The sequence below is a fragment of the Echeneis naucrates genome, chromosome 3 (assembly GCF_900963305.1).
Source record: "Echeneis naucrates chromosome 3, fEcheNa1.1, whole genome shotgun sequence".
Classification (NCBI taxonomy): domain Eukaryota; kingdom Metazoa; phylum Chordata; class Actinopteri; order Carangiformes; family Echeneidae; genus Echeneis; species Echeneis naucrates.
The window spans coordinates 15420171-15442452 of NC_042513.1; the positions used below are offsets into that span (position 1 = coordinate 15420171).

The 22282-nt window shown below is 40.6% G+C and overlaps 1 protein-coding gene across 1 annotated transcript in view; it reads right to left on the minus strand.

Annotated features, from left to right (window-relative positions):
* LOC115041206 (multiple epidermal growth factor-like domains protein 11) overlaps positions 1 to 22282 on the minus strand; it is a 99301-nt gene that overhangs the window by 62621 nt on the left and 14398 nt on the right. Inside the window, exon 5 of the mRNA XM_029498534.1 lies at positions 15176 to 15268. Within this exon, the coding sequence (XP_029354394.1) occupies positions 15176 to 15268 (93 nt within the window). The remainder of the gene's footprint in view (positions 1 to 15175; positions 15269 to 22282) is intronic.

A 22282-nucleotide genomic window follows, 5' to 3' on the forward strand; every position in this document is an offset into this window, starting at 1 on the left:
AGTTTCAATCAAAACAGCAAACAAGAAATATTCAGTGATCATTCAATGGTTTCCTTTTCACAAACTCATTGCTGTTTGTTAAAGTCCTTCAAAAAATCTTCCTTCCCTTATTTAATATGTTTAAGGGTGAACCCTAACCCTTAATTATATATTTGTAGTTCAGCTAAAACAGCAGCCATTCATTCTGTTGATATACTGTATCAAGTCCACCACGAACCCACGGGAGGCTCTCCTGAAACAAGAATCTTTCAACAGACTAAAGTTTACCAAGGTCTGGTCCTTCACAGCTGTTGTCACCTGCAAAGACTCAACAAAAACAAGACAGTTTGGTCTGCAGAGGACTTTAGCTTTGCATCACCTGTTCTTGTTGCTTTGGCATCTTGAAGCATGGCTCTTGTTGCCTTGTCACAAAAACCTAAAGATTTAAGGCCAAGGTTGTACCATTACCTGAAAACTTATACTCACTTATAAAAGTGCTTTCTTTACTGGTGAGCAGTGACTCTCTGGATAGGTTTGGTCACGGTCTCTACATTTTGGGATCTTCTTCAGCATCTCCCTGGTCTTTACTAACATGGTGTTTTGTGGCAGAAAGGACGGAGGATTTGTATGATTACACTTTCAGTTCTTTCTGTAATCATCACCAAGATTACTTGATTGGTACCTTGTTAACCTGGAAGGTGTAACTTCCTTCCTTCCTTTTGAGCATGTTGCAACGGAGAGTCAAGCAGAAACAAACAGAAACTTGTTTTGAACAAAATCTGTTATTTCCCTTTAAAAACGTTTTGAGTGGTTTTTCAGGAAAAGGGCTACAGACAATTCTAATGACTTCATTTGGGACCCTGAGAAAAACATGAGGAATTTTTGGAAATTAATGTATGACAATATTGATTTCTTTGCTTAATTTTACTGTGCAGATGCTTTGGGGGAACTCTTTCCTTCCTTAGGGCACACAGAGCATAAATGAAGTCATTTGCATACTGTGGCTGAGCAATCTCAACCAGATGGTTTCATCTAAATGTGTGTTTGTGTGTGAGAAAAAGGAACCATCACACTCATGGAAACAGATGTATTAGGCATGCGAGTGTCAACATGTGCCAGATTTAGTGAAGTGAAGGGGTGAGAAACGCAACATTCAACCTGAGCCAGTTTTTTTTTTTTACCTGTATTCTGCACTTGGACAGTAATCCTGCCACTATGTCATTCACACTTTGAGTGACATAATGTGAGTAGGGAGCACAGCAGCATAGTCGTTAGCACTGTGGCCCCGCAATAAAGGTTCGGTTCCCGGCCTGGGGCCTTTCTGTGCAGAGTTTGCATGTTCTTCCTGTGCCTATGTGGGTTTCCTCCCACCGTCCAAAGGCATCATGTTTGGGTTAACTGGTGACTCTAAATTGTCCGTAGGTCTGAGTGTGAGCGGTTGTTGCACTCTGTGTGTCTCTGTGTGTTGGCCCTGTGATGGACTGCTGACCTGTCCTGTGTGACCCCAGTCTCACTCAGTGTGAGCTGGGATTGGCTCCAGCATCCCCTTACAAGGGAGCTGGAGCTGAAGAGGAGCATGGGCCGGAACTGACCTGCTCTCTACTCAGTCCTGATTTCCAGCCAGGCTTGAGGTAAAGTCTGCCATCACATGATTACTACTTCAACATCTTGATTTTTTTGAAACCAGAAACAACCACATTTAGAAGAACTGTTGCATCTGACCTGCTGTGTTCTCCCATCAGGCAGGTTGCTTGCCACAGTGACAATCCTACAGGATCCACACCTGAGCTGATGTCCTGCTTAATGGCCTGTTTTCCTCTAAGTGGGACCCCTGAGCTAATAAATCAAGGAGAGGTAGGGACGTTTACCCATCGACAACAAAACAGTCTTGCTTCTTTTTAAAAATAGTGGTCTGATGGTCATTAAATTGAATGCAGATTGAAGGCACTTCAGCACTTCTGCTCTTTTGAAACCTATGAGCCTATGTAGCTCCATCTGGCTTAAAACAGTAAATAATATTGGACTTAAATTGAAGGTCTGTTTGTCTCCCGCTTTAACAGCACCTCTATCTTTAAAACTGTTTTAATCAGACAACATTTTCCCACTGCATGCAGCCCTTCGGGCCAAATCTGGTCAAAGGATCTTTTGAAATCAATAAAACATGAATATCCTGTGTTGTTAATTATAGTAATTAAAGAGTGATGGTCATGGGCACCGGCTTTGGTATGATGTTTTGGAAGATATGAAATTTGATGTTTACTCAGGATAGTTTCTTTCTCTCCCTCTCTTTCTCATGAGCCCTAGTAGGAACAGGTCAGTCATCAAATCAGAGGACTGACCTGATACATTCACTTTGTCAACATAGAACCTGGACCCGATTTATAACCAAAAACCTCATGGGGGTCTATGTGGAGGACCTTAAAACTTCAAAATGATGCAAGGAAATCTCTGCATACATCACATTACATGTACTCATCTGTCAGACAGTGATCATTAGACCTTCAGTGCTTCAGGAAGAAAGAGCAACAAAGGTAACAGCTAGGATTTTCAAAACGATCGAGCTGTTGGAACAGAGGAGTTCAAAGAGCTTCTTCACCTCCCTGATCTGATAGACTTCAGCAGCTTTTTGTTGGCATTCCTTCATACATTTGGATATGTTAGAAAAATCCAATGTAGAATCCATAAATAAGCATAGAAACCTACAAGTATATATGCCGCTCTGATGCAGTTTGAAATTCTAAAACTCCTCAAAGATTTATGATACTGCTCATCTCATTGTATGAATGAGTGGGACTCGACATTATCTGTAAGTGAGGAAACAGCTCTCCACTCACAGTTTAGCCATAATAGCTGTAAATATTCACACGAGTTACCTACTGCAGCGAAGGGTTGAGATCAAATGGTTGAAAACGTCAAACTGATTTAAAGTCTTCGGCTGTTAAACATGGTTTTTCCGGGACCAGAGTGTGGCTTGGCTGAGGTTTATGCGGCAGTTTTAGATACTGAATGAGACTGCGGCATCACTGTAATGACAGTGACACGTATACTGTGTTTCTGCGGCAATCTCATACGAAATTCTGACACAGAGATGCTGAGACGACAATGTATTCATCCCTGTTTCAAACATTCTTTAATGTCGATGTTGATGTGTGGCACCAGTCTCATCTAAAATTCAGTGCAATGTATTGGTTTGATATTCTAACACATTCCCTCCTAGAAGAAGGAGCAGCTAACTTCAGGAAATGTCTGTTGAATATTATAAACTCACTGATATTTAAGCATTTGCTTTTCCACCAGACAGATGGTGGCTTTGATTTTCCTGCTCTCTGTAATATAGCAAACTGCAGAAAGTGCTTAAGGATAAATTTTCTTATGCTCACGATGGAAGAAGAAGAAGAGGAGAGAGAGAGAAAAAAGAAACATGCTTCTAGGCTTTAGGCTCCTAGTTCTGTACCATAGGAGGTGGATATTGCTGCACCAAACAGTGGAGTGTAGAGAGACAATCACCCCTCAGGGGTCGTGGTGAAATTTGATTAAAAAGTTTGCTGGTAAATTAATTTTGACCAAACACAAGGGGCACGCTGATGCAGCTGTAGCCGTTAATTGGACTTGGCAGAAGGGCAAGTCCACTTGTCAGCGTTGTGTGCATGTGTTCGTGTTGAGCAGGACAATCAGCGTCCCTTTAGAGGGTGTGTATTATTGCTCAGAACCTAAATAAAGTGCAAGGGTGAACCAGGAGAGGTGCAGCTCTGGCAAGCACACTCTCCCTAATGCCTTAATGACAGCAGTGTGCGATACATCCAGACACACACATAACATGCCATACATAGTAACAACAGGAACATTTATTCCGCGCACATACCGCCACTAACTTCCATCTCCATACCTTCACCACTTTCTTTGTCATCATGCACCTACTCCTCTGCCTCATGAGTGGCTCCAACGCCTCCCCTCATAAACTCACTGCGTCAAATCCTGCAAAGCTACACTTAATGACTTGCTGAACTTGGCCAGTTGGATAATGAAAGATGCATATTGTCATAAAACGGCAGTCTCCTCCTGAATTGGGTTCAGCGCAGGACAAAGCCTGGTGGACAGACCAGCTAATGGCTGCTTACCCCACAGAGTCACCGGGCAACAGGTATTAACCGCCTAATGAACCTCACGCTAATGAAGAGCAGTAAGAGTTGGGAGTAATCTATTTCCAGGCAAAGCTCATTTAAGACAGTCTCATATTTGCTGAAATGCTAAGAGACCACAATGTCATGACGGATGGGCAGCCTCCGGATTCAGATGGTCAGGGATCAGAACGAGAAGGAAAGAAGAGTGAGAAGGAAACTGAGGCAAGTCTCACTCTGCATTTGACAGTAAACTACTGTCTATAATTACACGTCATTTGGTAAATTGACTCGACTTCTCATTTGTTTTATATGATAAATTGCTGTTTAATGTGCCATCTTTATTGAAATATTGCAAGCACACCTTTTACCACGCCTGTTTGTGTGGCAGCAGAGACCATCGTCGTTGCGGCAAGCTTTTTTGACCTGAAGTTATGTTTTTTGTTGGATGAAGTATATACAAAAGATGGTGTTTTTTGTGACATGTAAATGGTGTGTGAAATTTCACTGTGGCATGGCCAGTGAACGAGCTGTGTGCAGCTGGCAAAGAGACAGTAGAAGCCACGATCCCAGGTATTTAATAGAAATTATAGTAGGGCTAAAGTTGGTTTACAATACCTGCCTTTAAAAACTGAGTGACAAGAGCAACCCTGATAAAATAGCAGCTTGCCCGTCTGATGTGCGCTTTTCCATCTCTTTTCCAAGGCGGAGCTCAAAGGACAGGAGGGGGAAACAATTTAAGATAAACAGCATTAGAGAGAGAGCAAAGGGGGGGGGGGGGGGGGGGGGGGTGAATCTGACCTACTCTGCACTCTATCCTGATTGGGCAATACAATCTGTCAATCACATGGTAGCTACTCCCTAATGAGAGTTACATTCAAAATAATAATTGAAACTAAATGCTGAGACAAAGAACTCATTAGAAACACATTTAATAAGCTTCAAATACACTTCAATACAATCTGACTTTTTACAGCCAGCGGAGTCGCTCCCTGATGGTCATTAGATAGAGTTTAGATCCACTTTAATAGACAGGCTCTGATTTTAGGGCTTGGTTTCTGGATACGAGATGGGAGCATTTCTCTGAGACATCAGAAGGGCAAACTGCTATATTTATTTTTGATATTTTCAGAATATCAATGGAAACTATAATTCATTCAAAATCAAAGGAGGTCTACATTTAGACCGAAAGGATAAGTAGAAAAGTATTACACCAGCATGTGACCTGTGGACTTGGGGGGACTAATGCTGAAGTTGTTGAAACAGTAAATAACAGGTGAGTGAGCCCTAGTGTCTAAGTGCAATAAAAGTAATCACGAAAGGATGCAGTGCACGCTGTTCCCAGGGTTTGGGTCTCTTATTGAGTGTACAGCAGCCTATCAGCTCCTGGCAGTGGCTCAGTTCATCCTCTCCTGCAGTGAACGGCCTCCAGGCGGCCTCGACTTTGTTCCCTCTCATCTCCCAAAGGAGGGATGACCTTCCCATCCCATTCAGGATTGCAGAGTTACCGCCTTGGTACCGGAGGGGATTGAAAACTCATCTTTTCATGAAGCATGTCACGTCCGTCTCTGCCCTACCTTCTGCTCTCTCCCACGAATCGCACCTCCGTTTCCTTGCCTTGCTCCTGTCCTCTTTCTAAGAATTTACCCTCTTAAACCTGCTGCCTATTTCCTTTTGCAAGTTATTTACCTGGTAATATCTCACATTACCAGATGTTTTCCACAAGCGCCCTCAGAAGCCAGATAAGAAACAGCCTGGGAGCACGTTCTGTCTGCAAATGTTTCTGATTGATGAGGATGATTAAGCTTTATATAAGGGCCTTTTATATGCATTTCAGCATTCCTCAGTAATCTGAGATTATCAAAGAGAAGATGAATGGTGTAATGATGTTGATCTGAGCATTGATACATAAGCAAAGTAAAAATTCAAAAGAAATAACATGAAATAATTTAAAAACAAAGGAAGATGTGAAAGTTTCACACACTCACACACACATATAAATATAGAAAAATATAGACAACACACATAACACATACATCTTCATTACAATCAGTCTATTAAACATCTCAATTCGTGTTCATCCTTCTCTCAGGTTTCTTTTGAGCCTTCAAAGAAATCTAACTGCCTTCAACAAATTTTAAGGTAATTGCCAAAATTCTAACAATGTCTGCATGACGACTGAAATAATTGAGGACTAAAAAGGGAAGCCCAGGGGGCCAGTCAGGTCAGCCTGCAAATTTAGTGTCAGTATATACGATGTAAATGTAAGGCTGGGTCAAGCTGCTGGGTGTCTGATTTTGACTAGGCGAGTGTAGGATTTACAGGTTAAAGGAAGGTGAAGGTTAGAGATTGATGTCACCTGACAGAATACCCAACAAATTTCTGACGATACAGTCTGATCCCCAGGAAAGGACCGAGCAGGAGGTCAAAACACCATTTAAGGTGGTGAGACTTTCGGAAAAAATAAATTATCAGAGGGTAACAGAGGGTTGATGGTGGTTCAGGTGGAAACTTGTTGTTGTTGTTTTTTTTAATACTTCCTGCAGAAACAGTGGAGCTCAATGAAAGAGGAGGTCTCCAGAGTCCAACCTATCTCCGGTATTAATGGCCAGCTCAGATCAAAACAAACATCCCCTGGTTCTCAGAAAATCCCACAACATCCTGGGTCACAGGAGGAAATGGCACCACTTTTCCATTACCACTGAAGTTCTATCTGCATTCTGATGCACTGAACAACTGGCAAAAAGATCCCATAACCCATTTGTCAGGAATAATTTAAGAATCTGGTACAAAATACAAGCGCACTTAGATTCTCTGTCACATATATCTGCTTTTACACAAGTGTGGAGAAACCGTAGATTTTTTTCCAGTTAGAAGTGACCCCGGCTTTGGGCAGAGAGAGGGATTAGTAAAGTTATGGCTATGAATCATGACAACAACATGCTTTATAGTTTCGAGGATGTGCAAAGCATTGAAAATATCCAGTTAAAATACTTTTGTCATATGCTTTCAAATTAAAAAATCCCATTCTAGACCTCCTCAAAGACCATTCTATTTGATCATCAAGGTTGTGCTCAAGGTTCCCCTCTGTGTGTGAATTTTGTAGTTTAGGGGCAATCTGATAGCCCAGTGATTATTCCCCATTCTCTCTGCCCAACACAAGAATTTTATATTACTTGTACTTTCACAACCAGAGCTGCCAAACATTTCAAAAGCTAAAATAAATGATGTGATATTATTAATCCTGGATAGGCCGGCTGCATTGTTGGTGTTTATTCTCAGGCTCCCCCTGAGTGAAGACTCTGCAAATACAAAGATGCTTCCTTCAGGCAAAACACTGGAAGAGCCCTGAGGTACCTGCTACTGGACGCCATCTTAAAAGTGTGTTAATTCTGAAACTCCAGTAAATATAAAACAAAGAGGAATGTATGGGAGAGGGGAGAGCACAGGAATATATCAGGGTTTGCTTAATCCACAGACTGTTCATAAAAAATGGACTAAGACAGGGCTGAAAACTGAAGTCATAGTAAACTTTCATTCTAACTACCCCATCGGGGGGTGACTAATTGTTAAAAGTAGTCAGACTGTATTGATGTGTATGGGAAAATAGTGTAACTTCTAACTTGATTTATTAACGCAGTAAATATTTTTCCTAATGAGTTTATTGTCTCAATCTGTCTTCGTCAGTAAAACATGATGTTCATCATTGATAATGCCTATTAGAGGAAGCCAAACAGAGTAGAGTATGCCTTCAGGGTGTGGCTACACAAAATCAAGCAATCAGCTCAACGTTCTCCTCCAACTATTGGCTGTGAGTCGGGTCAGGAGTCTCATCCTTCGGAGAATCCTTTTAATGGTCCATGTTATGCAGTTGCCATGACTAAACTGCTCCATTTTGAAGGCTTCTTTATGCATGGCCAAAAAATGGGTCTTTTCCTTTCGTGGCTATGAAGGATCTGGCCTTTTTTAGATCCCCTCTTTCAAAGCGGTCCCTGAATTGGGGCATAGCTATGGTTTCTTCTTGTTAAAAAGAAAAAAGAACAAGATGGCTCAAGGCCAAATGGAGTCTTCAAAACAACAATTCACAAATCAATGAGGGACGTCAGGCTGGTACTTGGGATATGTAAAATAGTCGTTAGTCACATGTTAATTGTAGTTTTTGTATTTTGTGAGGTTATTGGCCCTGCGAATGATCATCCTGGTCATTAGCTTCACTTTTCAGTCTATCAGTGTCCCTCATCCTCACCTTACATCTCTGTTGCTAGGTAATAATTCAACACGTGAGTTACACATTTAAGTGTTCAAGTTACAGGTCAAAGCACAATACTGAGCAGTTTGGAACATGCTGTATAATTAAACTTTTGTTTGGTTTAATTGTTGCTTTCTCCTCCACTACCACAAAAACAGGGAGAGTGAGCCAATGTGCCGTGTTTAACCGCAACACTGCTGATATTCAATGTCCTGCATCAGAAATGCAACTTTATTCATGAACGAGTTTGTACAGCAGCTTGAGTTTGTCAAAAAGCAAACTCAAGCTTGTCTGGATTTCGTGACTCTGACCTTTGGAGTCATCATGCAACATGTGTTTGTGTTACTCTTTCACACTCAATGAAGCAGCAAAGGAGAAGAAAACTACAACGATGTGAACAATGCTAATGTATTGTGACGAATAAATAAAAAAGGTTGGGGCAAAAAACAGCTTTGAAGGAGTTTCTCAGGGAACGAACACACAAATGTAAAGGTGAACTGAGTTACACTGCGATGGATCTATATGGATTTTGTACAGTGGAGCTGCAGAGTGGCACCGGGAGATAAGTGCAGAGGCACACAGGAGACAAACAGAGGAGCAAGGAGTTAGGAAAACAGCTGAGGGGACGCACAGGTTCCACATTATGCTGCTGCACAGCTTGACAAGCTTTGCCTAGCATAGAGGCCAGGAAGAAAAACTGTCCAAAATCTGGATCGTGTGAGAACTCCGGCAGCAACAGAGAGGCAAATCCATTACTATAGGCAACCGCATGGCTGTGGGAGAATGCGTGTGTGTTGTCTTCATCTGCAAGGGTCCACCTTTGATAAATGGATATGTCTGGGCTGAGCAGTGAGTGAGCAGCATAGTCCACACTGGACCAGCTCAACTCAGCTAATATTTATAGGAACTAGAATGACGCACACCAGCATTACCGTGTTCCATCATGTGTAAGCTTGACTATGAAGATGTCTATGCAAGGTGATTCTATGAGGAAAGTTCTTGTCAATCCAGACAATAAAAGTCTTCTTTGCCCTTCAAAGCTTCGAGTACCTCAGAGAGGCATGTTAATGTACTAAGCTGGGGCATCATCTGTTTCCGTGACAACAAATGGAAAACCTGCACCAAATTCATCACTTATGGCCAAATGAAATATGGGCAGAATACTGAGAGTGGGGTTGACAAAAGAACCTGATTGTCGCCGCACAAAGCCACAGCTGAAACACAACACATTCAGGTGTTAGCTGAGATGATCCGGGTCTGGCCCCAGCTGATGTGTGCAGTTTTCAAATGAATGGGGTAACAAACAAACATCTTGAAATAAAAGCTGCTGTTGTCATCTCTGGTTCACATCCTGTAGGAAATGAGCTCATCGGTCATCTATCAATAAGTTATAATAAGATGTTATGTATTATAACATCATGTATATAATAAGGGCAGCACTGCAGCATGTTGGTTAGTGCTACAACAAGAAGGTCGCGGGTTCAGTTTACATGTTTACATGTTCTCCCCGTGTGTGCGTGGGTTTCCTCCAACCGTCCAAAGACATCATGTTTGGGTTCACTGGTGACTCTAAATTGTCTGTAGGTCTGAGTGTGAGTGTGAGTGGTTGTTGGTCTCGGACCAGAGACAGATAAGCGGTAGAAGATGAATGAATGAACGAGTGTTTATAATAAGTCAAGTGTCAACTCTCTGTGACATCTGAACTGTTTTAAAGTAAAGTAAAGGCAGGAAAAGCCCATAAAAAAAACAAACAAAAAAAAAATATTTCACTATGTAATGATCTATTATTTCTTTAATTATTTTGTGTTAAATTGTGAGAAATTTTCAAATTCCCCCGTCGTTTTTGATGCATAAAAAAAAAACAAAAGCATTATTTGTGTGTGCCAAATAAAATGCAACATACAGTACATACGGTTCAGCTGCTGCTGCTGAGGATGGTCACAATAAACTAAGTGAAACAAACACTTATGGCTGAGAAATCCCAAATGATCCTGAACTGAATCTGTTGTTCATCATCATGAGGCGAAAAACGTACAGCATCATGGCCATAGCAAAATAGGCTCCTGTTAAAGATTCTGTAAGACGAGCACAACTCTTCATTGAATAAAATATAAAATATAACCATTTTCAGAATGGTTATATAGCACTCTTTCTATCTTAAACACTGAAAACGCTTCACTATGGAAGTCATTTTCACCCACAGTGCATACATTTATACAGAGTGTCTCTCCACTCATAAATATGGTCATTGAATATTGCGTTGAGTATCTTGCCCGAGGACACTTTGGGAGATGGGGTTTTTTTTCCCCTCATGTATTAAAAATGTCCTAATATCTTATTGTTGGTCCTTTGGGTGAGCACTCAGGTAACACCAAAATAGATTGGTGCTCTTGTTATTATTCATATTAGACCTGAATGGACTACCAGTGGACTGTTCGAGTCAGCACCACGCCACAGTGGTTAGTGTTCCTCACAGCAAGAAGGTTGTGGGCTCAATTCCCAATCCCCGTGCTTGCGTGGGTTTCCTCCGGGTACTCCGGTTTCCTCCCACCGTCCAAAGACATCATGTTTGGGTTAACTGGCGCCTCTACTGAGTTTAATACTGCACGTGTTGCCCTGTCATCTACCAATTGTTGACTGCCTTGGACCACTTTAGTGACTTTGTCCTTTTCTGTAAATAAATCTATGAGATTGTGTTGATTGTTGGATTGTGACCTGCCTGATTGGTGTGTCTCTTATCTGGATGTAAATACTTAACATTTATATAAAAATATATATGTTTCCTTCGCTTTATTTGTGCAGTGAAATTAAGTCAAACACTCATATAACTGGTAAAGCTTTGTCATCTCTTCAACTCAAACACGGACGACACAGACATCATTACTGCTGATCCAAACGTCTGAAAATGCCCATGTAGCAACTTGGTTCTCTGCTTAATTCTTGAATTCTTTTCAAATCAAATGACTTTGTGACGTTCCCTCTCGTTATCTTATTCCTATTGCTCTTGGTAATCTCTCTTATCACAACAAAAGTTCTTGCTGGATAATTGTCATCATCATTTGTCACTATCTACAGGTTTTTCCGCCCTCCTTTACTTCCTCCATCTTTTGGCTTTGACATCACAGCCTCGTCTTCCTCTCGTTGTCTCCCCCGACTTATGTCCAAGCTCCTTATATCGCCTGGCAAAGCAACAAAGTTTTCCTACTGGGCTGGAGTTTGCTGAGGGATGCTGGCTGAAGCTTCATCAGTTAATCTGGTAAACTACAGAGGGAGATGGTGCTCACTGAGAGAGCTCACGTAACGTTGTTTCTTTGTTTGTCAGAGCTTTTGTGTTGGATAGATTTGTATTCTTCTTGTTTGTGCAGTGGTTAAGATTCCTCATATCCATTTAAGCAAACTGCTTTAGTCGCTCCTGTTATGTTATGTTTGTTCCGCCATCCACATTAAAAGAGAGACTTTAAGATACACTGCTGGACCTGTTTTAATCTTAATGCTGCAGAAATGGAAACCTTTAGACCAGTGATGCAAAGTGATCGGGACCTGAAAAGGTTGTCTGGATGTACACTTTTCTCACTTGAAAATAAAAACACATTAGTGTGTATGAAGGCAATACACAATAATATCCTTTGAGTTCCTTTAACACAGAAAAATGTGATGAAGACACTTCTGTGCAGACAGGTTGATACATCCCAAACCTGTCCAACTTAATCCTGTCAACGTGTGGTGATGGGAGCCACACTGAGCCACACTGTGTCAGCCACTGCCAGGTTCAAGATGACAAACAGCATAAACACATAAGATGCTAATGATGGACCTTTCTGTTTGTCTGTGGTTCTGGCCCACAAAGAGTCTGTATCTAACTGAGAATCAAACATGTGTATGAGCACATTGCGTTGTTTCCTTCAAAGACCGACAGAGACCAACAACCACTCACACTCAGACCTACAGATAATTTTGAGTTGCCAGTTAATGCAAACATGATGTCTTTGGACGGTGGGAGGAAACCCACATAGGCACAAGAACATGCAAACTCTGCAGACAAAGGCCCCAGGCGGGGAACCGAACCCACAACCTTCTTATCGCGAGGCAACAGCGCTAACCACCGTTCCGTTGTGCTGCCCTGATTGTAAAACATGTCTGAAGAAACTTCAATGCAACACATTTATTATAAACTTCATGAAAGGATTAGAATAATATGGCTTTGGCATGGTCCACCTAATAATCTAGGGGCTAAGCGCTTGGCTGTATTTATTCAAGTCAGGTTGGAAATCATGTCTCCAATCACAGCTGGATCTACTTCCCTCTGTGAATAATTGCTTAACTCTATGCCATCAGGCCAGCTTTAAGCATTCAAAATTGTAGAGGCCTCTCTTCACTCATTAGGATTAGTCTTCTGACCACCAAACAGGATCCTGCTCTGCCTGTGAGGTTTTTAAATTCATTCAACAAACACCATTACCAGCTTAACTGCAGATATTTGCCCATCATGAAAAACACTGCTCGCATCTTGAGATGGAGCAGATGAGCAGGGAAAAAAAGACATGGGATCTTAAATATCTTGCAGATGTCAGACAGCACCTTTATAGAAAATTACACGCTTAAACAGGTGATGAGCAAATAACCGGTTCTTTTCAAGGGATGTGAAGATTCAGCCTTCCTGCTGTGGAGGATATTGGAAAAAATATGTTTTTTTCCATTTCATAGTCAGAATATTTTCACCTGAAACAAACCCGTGAGATATAAAAAGGTGGTGATAGAGCAAAGCAGACAGATGGAGAGCAAAGAATGAGAGCATGTCAAAGACACATTAAACTTCCAAAACCCAACAGGCCAAACTCGGTTTGTTTTTTTTCTCTGCTCCGTTTCTTAAGCAGGAGCATTACTGTGCAGTCAATAGTTAATCCTGCCTGTCCCTTCAAGCCTAAGCAGTGGACGATTTACTTAACCCCCTCTTACCTAGCATCAGTCCCCAAGCCCTTAGGCAGCAATAAAAACAGGTAAACAGCAAGGCTTGGAGTGCACCAATAATAAAAGGAGGTCTAAAGGGGTGGGGCGACTCATTAAGTGTCAATGGCCCCTCAAACCCCACAATCGCACACACTGACCTGGACTCCCACAGCACCCAGGCTGGTTGAGCAGGTGAGAAGTGGAGCCAAGCAGGGAAAATGAGACTGATATTGAGATGCAATGGTTTTGTTTTAGGTTTTAAAGTTACAATCAGGGCACTGAAATCTCTCAGTGGGTTCTGGTAAAGCAACTAATCAGCAACCAAAACTCGCACTTTACTGCAATTCCCAGCATTCTCACAAACAAAAGCTTGTTTGTTTTTCTGCTTTTGAGTTTGAGTTTAGACCACCATCATTTCATCAGTTCTCCAAGATCCAAGTCAAGTCATGCGTTTCCATTCAGCTATTTTGGGCTGTGTAGCTCTACATAAAGCAGACATTGGTACATCCTTCTACTCTCCTACCTGCTCCAAGAGGGAAATATAATAAATGACAATATCCGTACATCCCTAAATATTAGTAGTATTTCTGCCATGTACATCACTTAAATGATTATAGCATATACTCATCCTTGACATACAGTACAGGCCAAAGGTTTGGACACACTTTCTGATTCATTTGAATGAGAAGGTGTGTCCAAACTTTTGGCCTGTACTGTACATGAGGGTAAAGTCGATAGAATTTATGAAATATCCATAACACACCATATCCATTTATGACACATACCACTATGATGGATCTTTATATGGTATAGCATCACACTTGACCAATTTGGTGCCCTCAACAAGTGCAAACACAAAAATAACAAATAGTAAAATAAATGAAGACGTTAAGGTTATTTAAAACAAATGACTGTTTACTAAATACCCTGGCAAACTGAAATGTGACCACGAAACACAGTTTCTGACGTGAGAAAATCTTAAACATAGTTAGGAAACCGAATCCTTGTCTGGATGAGTTGTTAATCAGATCACAAACACTGCCGTCAATAAAAGCGCACAAGGTTCAGTGCCAGTTCTATAATTTGTTGAGTTAGAATGATTAAAACCTTTCAGTATGATTGGTGCACTGGATTCAGATAATCTAAAGTTACTAAATAAAAGGTCTAAATAAAGTCATCTTGATTTCTGAAATGCCCTGTCGCCTGTCTATAGCAGGTGTCAAACCGCAAAGACATCCCTCATGTGCTTGTGAACTTGCCCCTCAACAGAACACATATTTGGAGGAGAAGGCTGAGTTCAGGAGGAGTGAGGCTCGGAGCTGACTGTGTGCTCTGTTCTCTATCCTGGATGGGTGATACAGTCTGTGAGTCACACAGGATACAAGCCCCCAGATGCATACCCTGCTTTATGGTCTATTTTCCTCTAAGTGAGCCCATCACCTACAAAAAAGGTATTTCATGTTGTACCGAAGGCTTGAAAGAATAAGAACATAAAATTAGGAAAACATTTACTGAGCGAAAATATCCAGCGAGTACGGACGTTATCCACCTGACTTAAATACAATCTGCTGCCTTTTGCCAACAGTGGATGTGCGCTGTAACAGTGGAGGTTTCAGGCTCCTACTGTAAGACCCTGCTTTACATTTTGGGTTCTCTACGCCATCATAATTCATTTTGCTTAACTTAATACCCGTGAGGCTCATTTGTGGACACTTGTGTACCATCAGAATGAACAACAAGTCCCACCAGCATACCAAATAGAAGCTCAGGTCTCAGGAGGTTAATGCTCCTCAGCATCACCTTCACCAGTTTGACACATCATCCCAGCAGCAAGCAGGGATTAGAAAATGTATAAAACACATATTTTTCTTGTTGCACTCACCACTGGAGCAGTCCAGTCCTCCCCAGCCTGGCTCACACTGGCAGGTGTCTGGAGACACACAGCGTCCGTGGGCACACTCCTCAGTACACAATGCTGAAAGGCACAGAAAAGGACACCAAGCTAAACGCTAAACTGCTTTTAAGCACATCTGGATTGAATGCTGCAGTGATGAGGGGGAATTCTACCACGACCAATGAAAACAGTTAAAACAAATGTAATTACATCAGCATCTCCTCCATGTATCATTAGTACATTGCATGTGGAAAAAATAATTACTGTCCCTGTTAGTGAAGCCGCCGTGTCTCAGCTTTGATAAATTGTTATGGCACTGGTGCTTCAATTTCACAAGTCAAGTTGTGGGAAAAACATGCCTGCATGTTCTTGAAACCTCAAATAAAAACAATCTTCTTATGGATATCAAGAGTACAATTAAAATACGCACTTTTTAAAAAAAATCGGATTTATTAAACCTGATTTTATATTATGTCTGTGGGCAGATTTGATTCCTCCCTTGGCAGAGTTATGTTATTACTTCTGCAGAAATTACGACAGATATGTACAGTATGTGGGCCAGATTCGGTCCACGGGTCAGGGCTTGTCGACCACTGCTCCACAGTGAAATGAGCGTGAAGTGTTTCCTCATAAAGAGTAGCTCAGGCAGCTCTGTATGACGCAATGAGATAATAACTGGAAGTGAAAAAGTCGGTTGATATTAAAAGTCATTTTGATTTGCCATCGGGTTTAAAGTTTTAGGAGATTGTCTTTGAAGTCAGTGGGAGCGACGTTTTCAGATTCACTTTTAGGTCTTAATGTCATTCACAGGGGGGGGGGGGGGGCCTGTGTGTCTTTAATCTATGTCTTTATTGTTCCCTCTCTTTTTAGAATTTTCTCTCTATTTGCTTTTTCGGCTGGGCTCTTCACACCTTTAAGGGCCATCTATGGCCCTGGGCCAACTGCACAAGATAATGACAGAGGGAGACACAGCGGCATCATTTATTAAGCTGTGATAGAGTCATTTGTTTTAAACCTTCAGATACTATTTGACAGCTCTCAGCTGTAAGATTGTGTCATGATGAAATATTAGATCAGTTGGAAAAACGTCATATGAAGATGTTGGAGCTTTAGGATGTTGTGTCTGAATCAAGGTGATGTTTCCAGTTTGGGGGATGTATAAATCCAAAAAAATAAAATAAAATTGCGTCATGCTCATGGACAAATGTGTGCTTTAAACAAATTGCAGGCGGAAAAGTCTCAGACTCTCTCCAGGAAGCGAGCTAAAATGACAAAGAGGCACCGCCCATGGGTGGTGGGGTGAGGAAGTGCCACCCCAGTGTGGCATCGCCTACTAGTTTGTAAACTGCTATATTGAAGCCTTCACTTTTTAGACTGAGTTATAACGATAATAAAAATGTTGCTGTAAGCATTGTTGGGTTTTTAAACTAATCTGTCCCAGTTCAGGGATTGGAAGGTGCCGTCTTTTGTCGCTGTTATAGACAACAGCTGAAATGAGGCGTTACTGAGGGTTTTTGCTTACAGCTGTGCCTGCCCTTACTGTTGTGTCGTGGCACTTTCTTTCTTTTATGATTTTCATTACCAGCACGCACTGAATCTAGGGATTGGCAGGGCTGAAGGGTCCATGCAAGAAAATGTTTACTGAGCTAATAAATCAAGTGAGTAAGAACAAGAAAGTTATTAAAGTAGGAACATTTTCACAAGGACTCAAAGAAAGTAAAATAATAGTGACGTTTATAAACAGTCTCGGGTCAAGGCCTTTTTAAAATAAACCAAGTTTATCATTTTTCTCTGCATGATTGCGAGAAATCTAAGCCAAGTGCATTTTTATCTTTCATTTCTACTTAATTTCTAAACTTTGAGTCGTTTCCATTCACCAACAGAATATAGAATGGAGCAAATACAGATAAAATTAGGTGTTGTTTTGTTTGTTTGTTTTCATCCGGTCCATTATACAAGGTACAGGTTTACCTCTCAGTTTCAAATGGCTAACTCCCAATAAGTTGGACGACCCATGGCCTGAGGGGAAAAGCTCTGCATTTTGAAACTTCTGCTGCTGTTCCTGCAGGCCACACTGTTTTCAGGATTAGGGATTCCTCTGCTGGGTGTCTAATTATATAAAAGCATACAATGCCAGTCAAAAGTTTGCACATGCTTTTCTATTCATTTAAATAGTATTTGTACTTCATATATTTTGGGCACTTCAGGGGTTCACCATGAGCTAACATCTGATCTGTCACAGATTCATTGTGCAGCAGGACAATGGACCCAAAGAGACAGCCAGAGATATAAAAAGTCATCTAAAGAGACCAGAAGAACTTGAAGTCCTGCAGCATGTGGTTAAGACACCACAGAGTCCAAAATGAACACAATGAATAGTTTTCATTTAGGACTACTCTGTAGTATTATTTTAAAAGGATCCTAGCTTTAACTTTTACATTGTGCTTTATATCTGCCTTGAACACTCAACAATTAATTCATTTTTAAAACATTAAATTTAACTTTTGTTTAAATGGAGAGCTGCTGAGAGGCTTTTTTTTTTCAGGTAAATGTCTTTTGGTAAATCTGCACAATAATATAAATGTTGAAAAGATACGTGTTTCTTGTGACCTAATCTTGTCATAGTTGCGAGTTTGTCAAGCAGCAATAGCTACATGTCCACACACCCAGGATGCGTTCTGCCCAGCGCATGATGAGGCAGGAATTTCTCTCTATTAGGAAGCTTGGCCAAACAACTGTTCCTACTTTATAATTAGGACATACTCACTACGGGTTCCACAGCTAAATGAAAGGGGGATAAAACCTGTCACACTAAAAAGCTCCCTTAATGGAGACAAATTAAAATATAAACAAAAACTTTCTGTTAATTCCATTTAAAAGTGAGCGGCTGAACTTGGTCGAGCACCCACTCCAACTCATTTTGTGAGGATCACTTGTGTTTCAGAGTATGAATGCTGCATCATACATCAGGCGGGGATGGAGCTGGAAGAAGACGGGCCGACAGCTTGGAGACGCCTCCAATGCAGACATGACACGCTGCTGCTCTCATGCTCTGTGCAGCCGATTCCTCAGCTTGACATGCATAAATTTGCGCAAAGGAACAAATGAATATCAAATGAAAAAGAACACGTCTTTGGTTTGCCTCCCTGCATGATGGGATGTACCTGCACACTTGGAGTGCAAGCACATGTAAAGCAGTACCTGTTCTGAGGCTGACAGGTGTGATTTAAACTCAGCTGAGTGAAGTGCTGAGTGTGCGAGAGGCGAGGTGGAGTGGGCACAGTGGAAGCAGGGCTGAGGCTGGTCTCTCTGAAGCCAAGTTTTATGGGTTTTATGGTACTTTGGCTGCAAAGGGGTCGCACGCTCTAAATTTATTGTGGCAGTGTGTTCAAATTTTATGGCTTTTTTCCCCCTGCATTAGTGACTGGAAGATCTCACAGCCGCACATACTTGGCACTACACGCCAAGTGAGTTGAGTTGAACTGAATTGAAAAAGTTTATTTTGAGTTAGAGGTAAACAAATGAAAAAAATAAATAAGTAAATAAATAAATAAAAACAGCGGACAAGAAGCAAACAAAAAACAAACAAAACGAGCAACAGACAATGGAAAAAACAGTACGTTATACATGTTCAAAAAGGAATGGGCCCCACCAACTTACAACTGACAACAAATAAATAAGAATAATAATAAACATAAATAGGTAGAGAACCAAATAATCAGTAACCTCCTCCAGTCACATCTCTTAACTATCACAACCCCCATTTCCTGCCTATATCCCATGAAAACATACCCTTTAAATATTGTTTGGATGTTGTTTCAAACGGTCACCCATACTGTACCATTCCACGGTTGCACCCCGCAGTGTGAAATACTAAATCTTCTTCTGTTTGTACGGACCATACGTCTTCCTCTTAACCTCCCTACCCTTATATAGTTTTGTGGTATTATTTTTTTGTTTTTCAGCTTGATTTGTGCTGTTTGGAATTTGAATGAGTGAATGAGTGTGATTCAGGGAGGAATAACACATACTGCCGTTTTTTCGAAGAATAGTCGGTGGATTGATTGAACTCGTGGTTATTTTCCCCAGCTCTCTATGCAGTAATACAGCTATGGTAAGATAATATTTAATTTCATTTAATTTAATAAGATCATCAGTATAGGATACGGAGTGATTTCTGATCTGGAACCTGTTTGGCTTTGTTAAGAACTGATATGCTTCTTGATAGTTTAGATTATATATGTTTGATGTGCAATTTCCAACTGATTTTCTCATCTATAATGACCCCAAGGAATTTATTTTCATGAACCCTTTTTTTATCTGCACCCCATCTATCTGTATTTGTACTTGTATGTTAATTCTGCAATCCCAAAATCATATTTTCATTTTGTTTAATGATGCTAATTTCTCAGTTGCTTATTGCTTGAAAAGTTGATCTGTTTTGAGACTGTATTGACTGTCAGACAGTAGTTTATGTTTTGCTATGAATTCATCCAGCCTATTACTGAAACGTTTTTCTAATATTTTGGAAAATTGTGGTAATAAAGTGATAACTCTGTGGTTGTTGTAGTAATATTTGTTCCAAGTTTTGTAGAGCGGAATGAATTTGGCTACTTTCATTTTGTTGGAAATGAAGCAGTTTGAAATGAAAAATTACAGATATACATGTTAATGGTTTTGACCTCTTTCACTATTTTCATGTTGATGCCATTATAATCAGTTGATTTTTTGCTTCCACATTTTCTTCTCCAGTATCCATCTCCAGAATTTGAAACACTGAATGTGAATTTCTCTGTATCACTACATCCATTTCAACTGTCCCAAGCTCAGGGATTTTTTCTGAAAGGTCCGGTCTTACATTTACAAAAAACTTATTCAGATTTTCAGCCACAGCACTCCCTCTACAAATTACATTATCTTTATCAATAAAGTACACAGGGTAGTCTATTTGTTTAGGCTTACTTCTTATAATGCTGTTTAATATGCCCCATATTCTTTTAACATTAAATTTTGTTATCATCTACTATTTTCTTTCTTGCAAATCCTTATAATACGAGTAAGATTATTTTTTATATATCTCCTTTTTTTTCTTTAGTTCTCAATGTTATGAATTATTTATAAATCTTTTTACAGGCGTTTTGTATTCCCTTGGAGATTCACGGACAGTTGTTAGATTTCCTTTTTTTTTGTACACCTTTTATTTGGACAACTTTTGGCATATAGCTGTTTAAATATCTTCAAAAGCGTTCCATGTGCAAGATCCACACTGTTTTCTTAATATATTTCCTCCCAATTCCGTGCCAGTAATTTTTTTCTTGAATGTGTTTATTGATTTGTATTGGAGGAGATTGTGCCTGTGGTACAGAGAACATTTTCTCAGACGGCGGGGGTGAAGACTTTGCAGTTGAGGTTTGCTAAGGCAGCAGTGGTGGTTCGGGACCAGATGCTGATTCCCATATCTCTTGTACATTTTACGGTCTTACAATATCTTTTTCAACCGGTTGTAATTGAACTTTCTCAAAATTTGACATTATCTCACTTTCTGATTAACTTCGTGTATAATATTAACATATGCATTTATTTTATATGCAAATGTGCAGTCCCAGTCAAAAGTTTGGGCACACTTTCCCATTCAGATAAATAGGAACGTATGTCCAAAACTTTGGCTGATACTGTACATGTATTACATTTGTAAGTGTGGACATTTGTCACGCTGCAGCTTGTTTTTCCTACATTTCTATAACTGAAACAAGTAAGTCAATATGGAAGTATGCTTGTATTTATGCCAAGTTTTCTGAAATCTTAAATATTCTACAAACTGAACAAACCTCTCACTGAGATTCCTGCGCTCACTGAGAAAGAAGCACATCGAACGCTGAGAACAAAATTCTTTATGAACTTTCGGCTGAGATCTTTGTGCCGTCCAGCACATTTTCAGAGCCACAGAGATAAAATTCCCTCACTAATGCAGCCTCTGATTTTAATAAGAGAGCCACAGACACATGCTCTTGTAATCCTGTGTTAATAAACCATTAAACGGGTGCCTGATCCTTTCATCTTGTGGATTGGAGCAGAAACAGCCACGAGGAGGATTACATCAGCAGCACGTACAACAAGATTAATAGATATCAAGTTAAATAATCACTGCCTAATTCATGCATTGTCTCGACAGGCAGGCTTCAGTGCCCTTGAATGTCTTGTGCTCCAAGAGGAAAGAGGGGGAAGGAGAGTGGAGCGGTGAGCACCACCAGAGAGAGCAGCGATAGGGCTGAGAGTAAGTGCACACCTGACATCTTTCTCCGCTCTCTGATCTCACATAAAACTGTTGGTGGTGCTGATCACGACACCCTGGGGCAACATGTGCTGAAAATGAAATCATTCTCACCTCTTATATTTCTCTGCTTGTACTCTTGACATAATGATGTTCTACTTACACTTTTTTACAGAGACCCTGAGTACATCTCTTAATAATGAAGTCATATAAACAGTTTACGTCCATGTACGTACTAGGGATGTAACCAACTGCAAAAAAGCATTTAAATTGATTTTTCTTTCTACAAAAATACATCTTTTGTCTCAAACAAAAATGTCAGTGTCAGAATTAGAAGGTGATCAAATAATGGATTTCAACAAGGACAATATTTCATTGAACGGCAAATAAGCTGTATTTTAGGGAGACACATTAACTAAGAAGAACCACATCTGATACTGTAAGGTCCTGGAGGGTCCAGGTGAGCTGGTCTATGGGGCATGGCCACGGTGATCACTTTTATTACGACATTGCAAATTTCCAGAGAGCTAACATCTGCTTTTAAGGCTCAGTTTCTGAATACAGGCTGTAAGCATTTCTCCGTGGACTGAGACATTTGATACTTTCACTGTATCACTACAGAACCTAGATCAGATTTCTAATCAAAGACCACATGAAAGTCTACCTGCAGACTATACGGACCTTCAAGTTTAATAAATGGGCATTCAGCAGCTCAATAACATTTCAGCAGTTTTCACCTGATTTGCTGCGTAGTGCTGAGAGTTCGACCAACGATACTGATATTGGAATCCTGGCAACGATTTGCGTGGTTTGACGTGAGACAA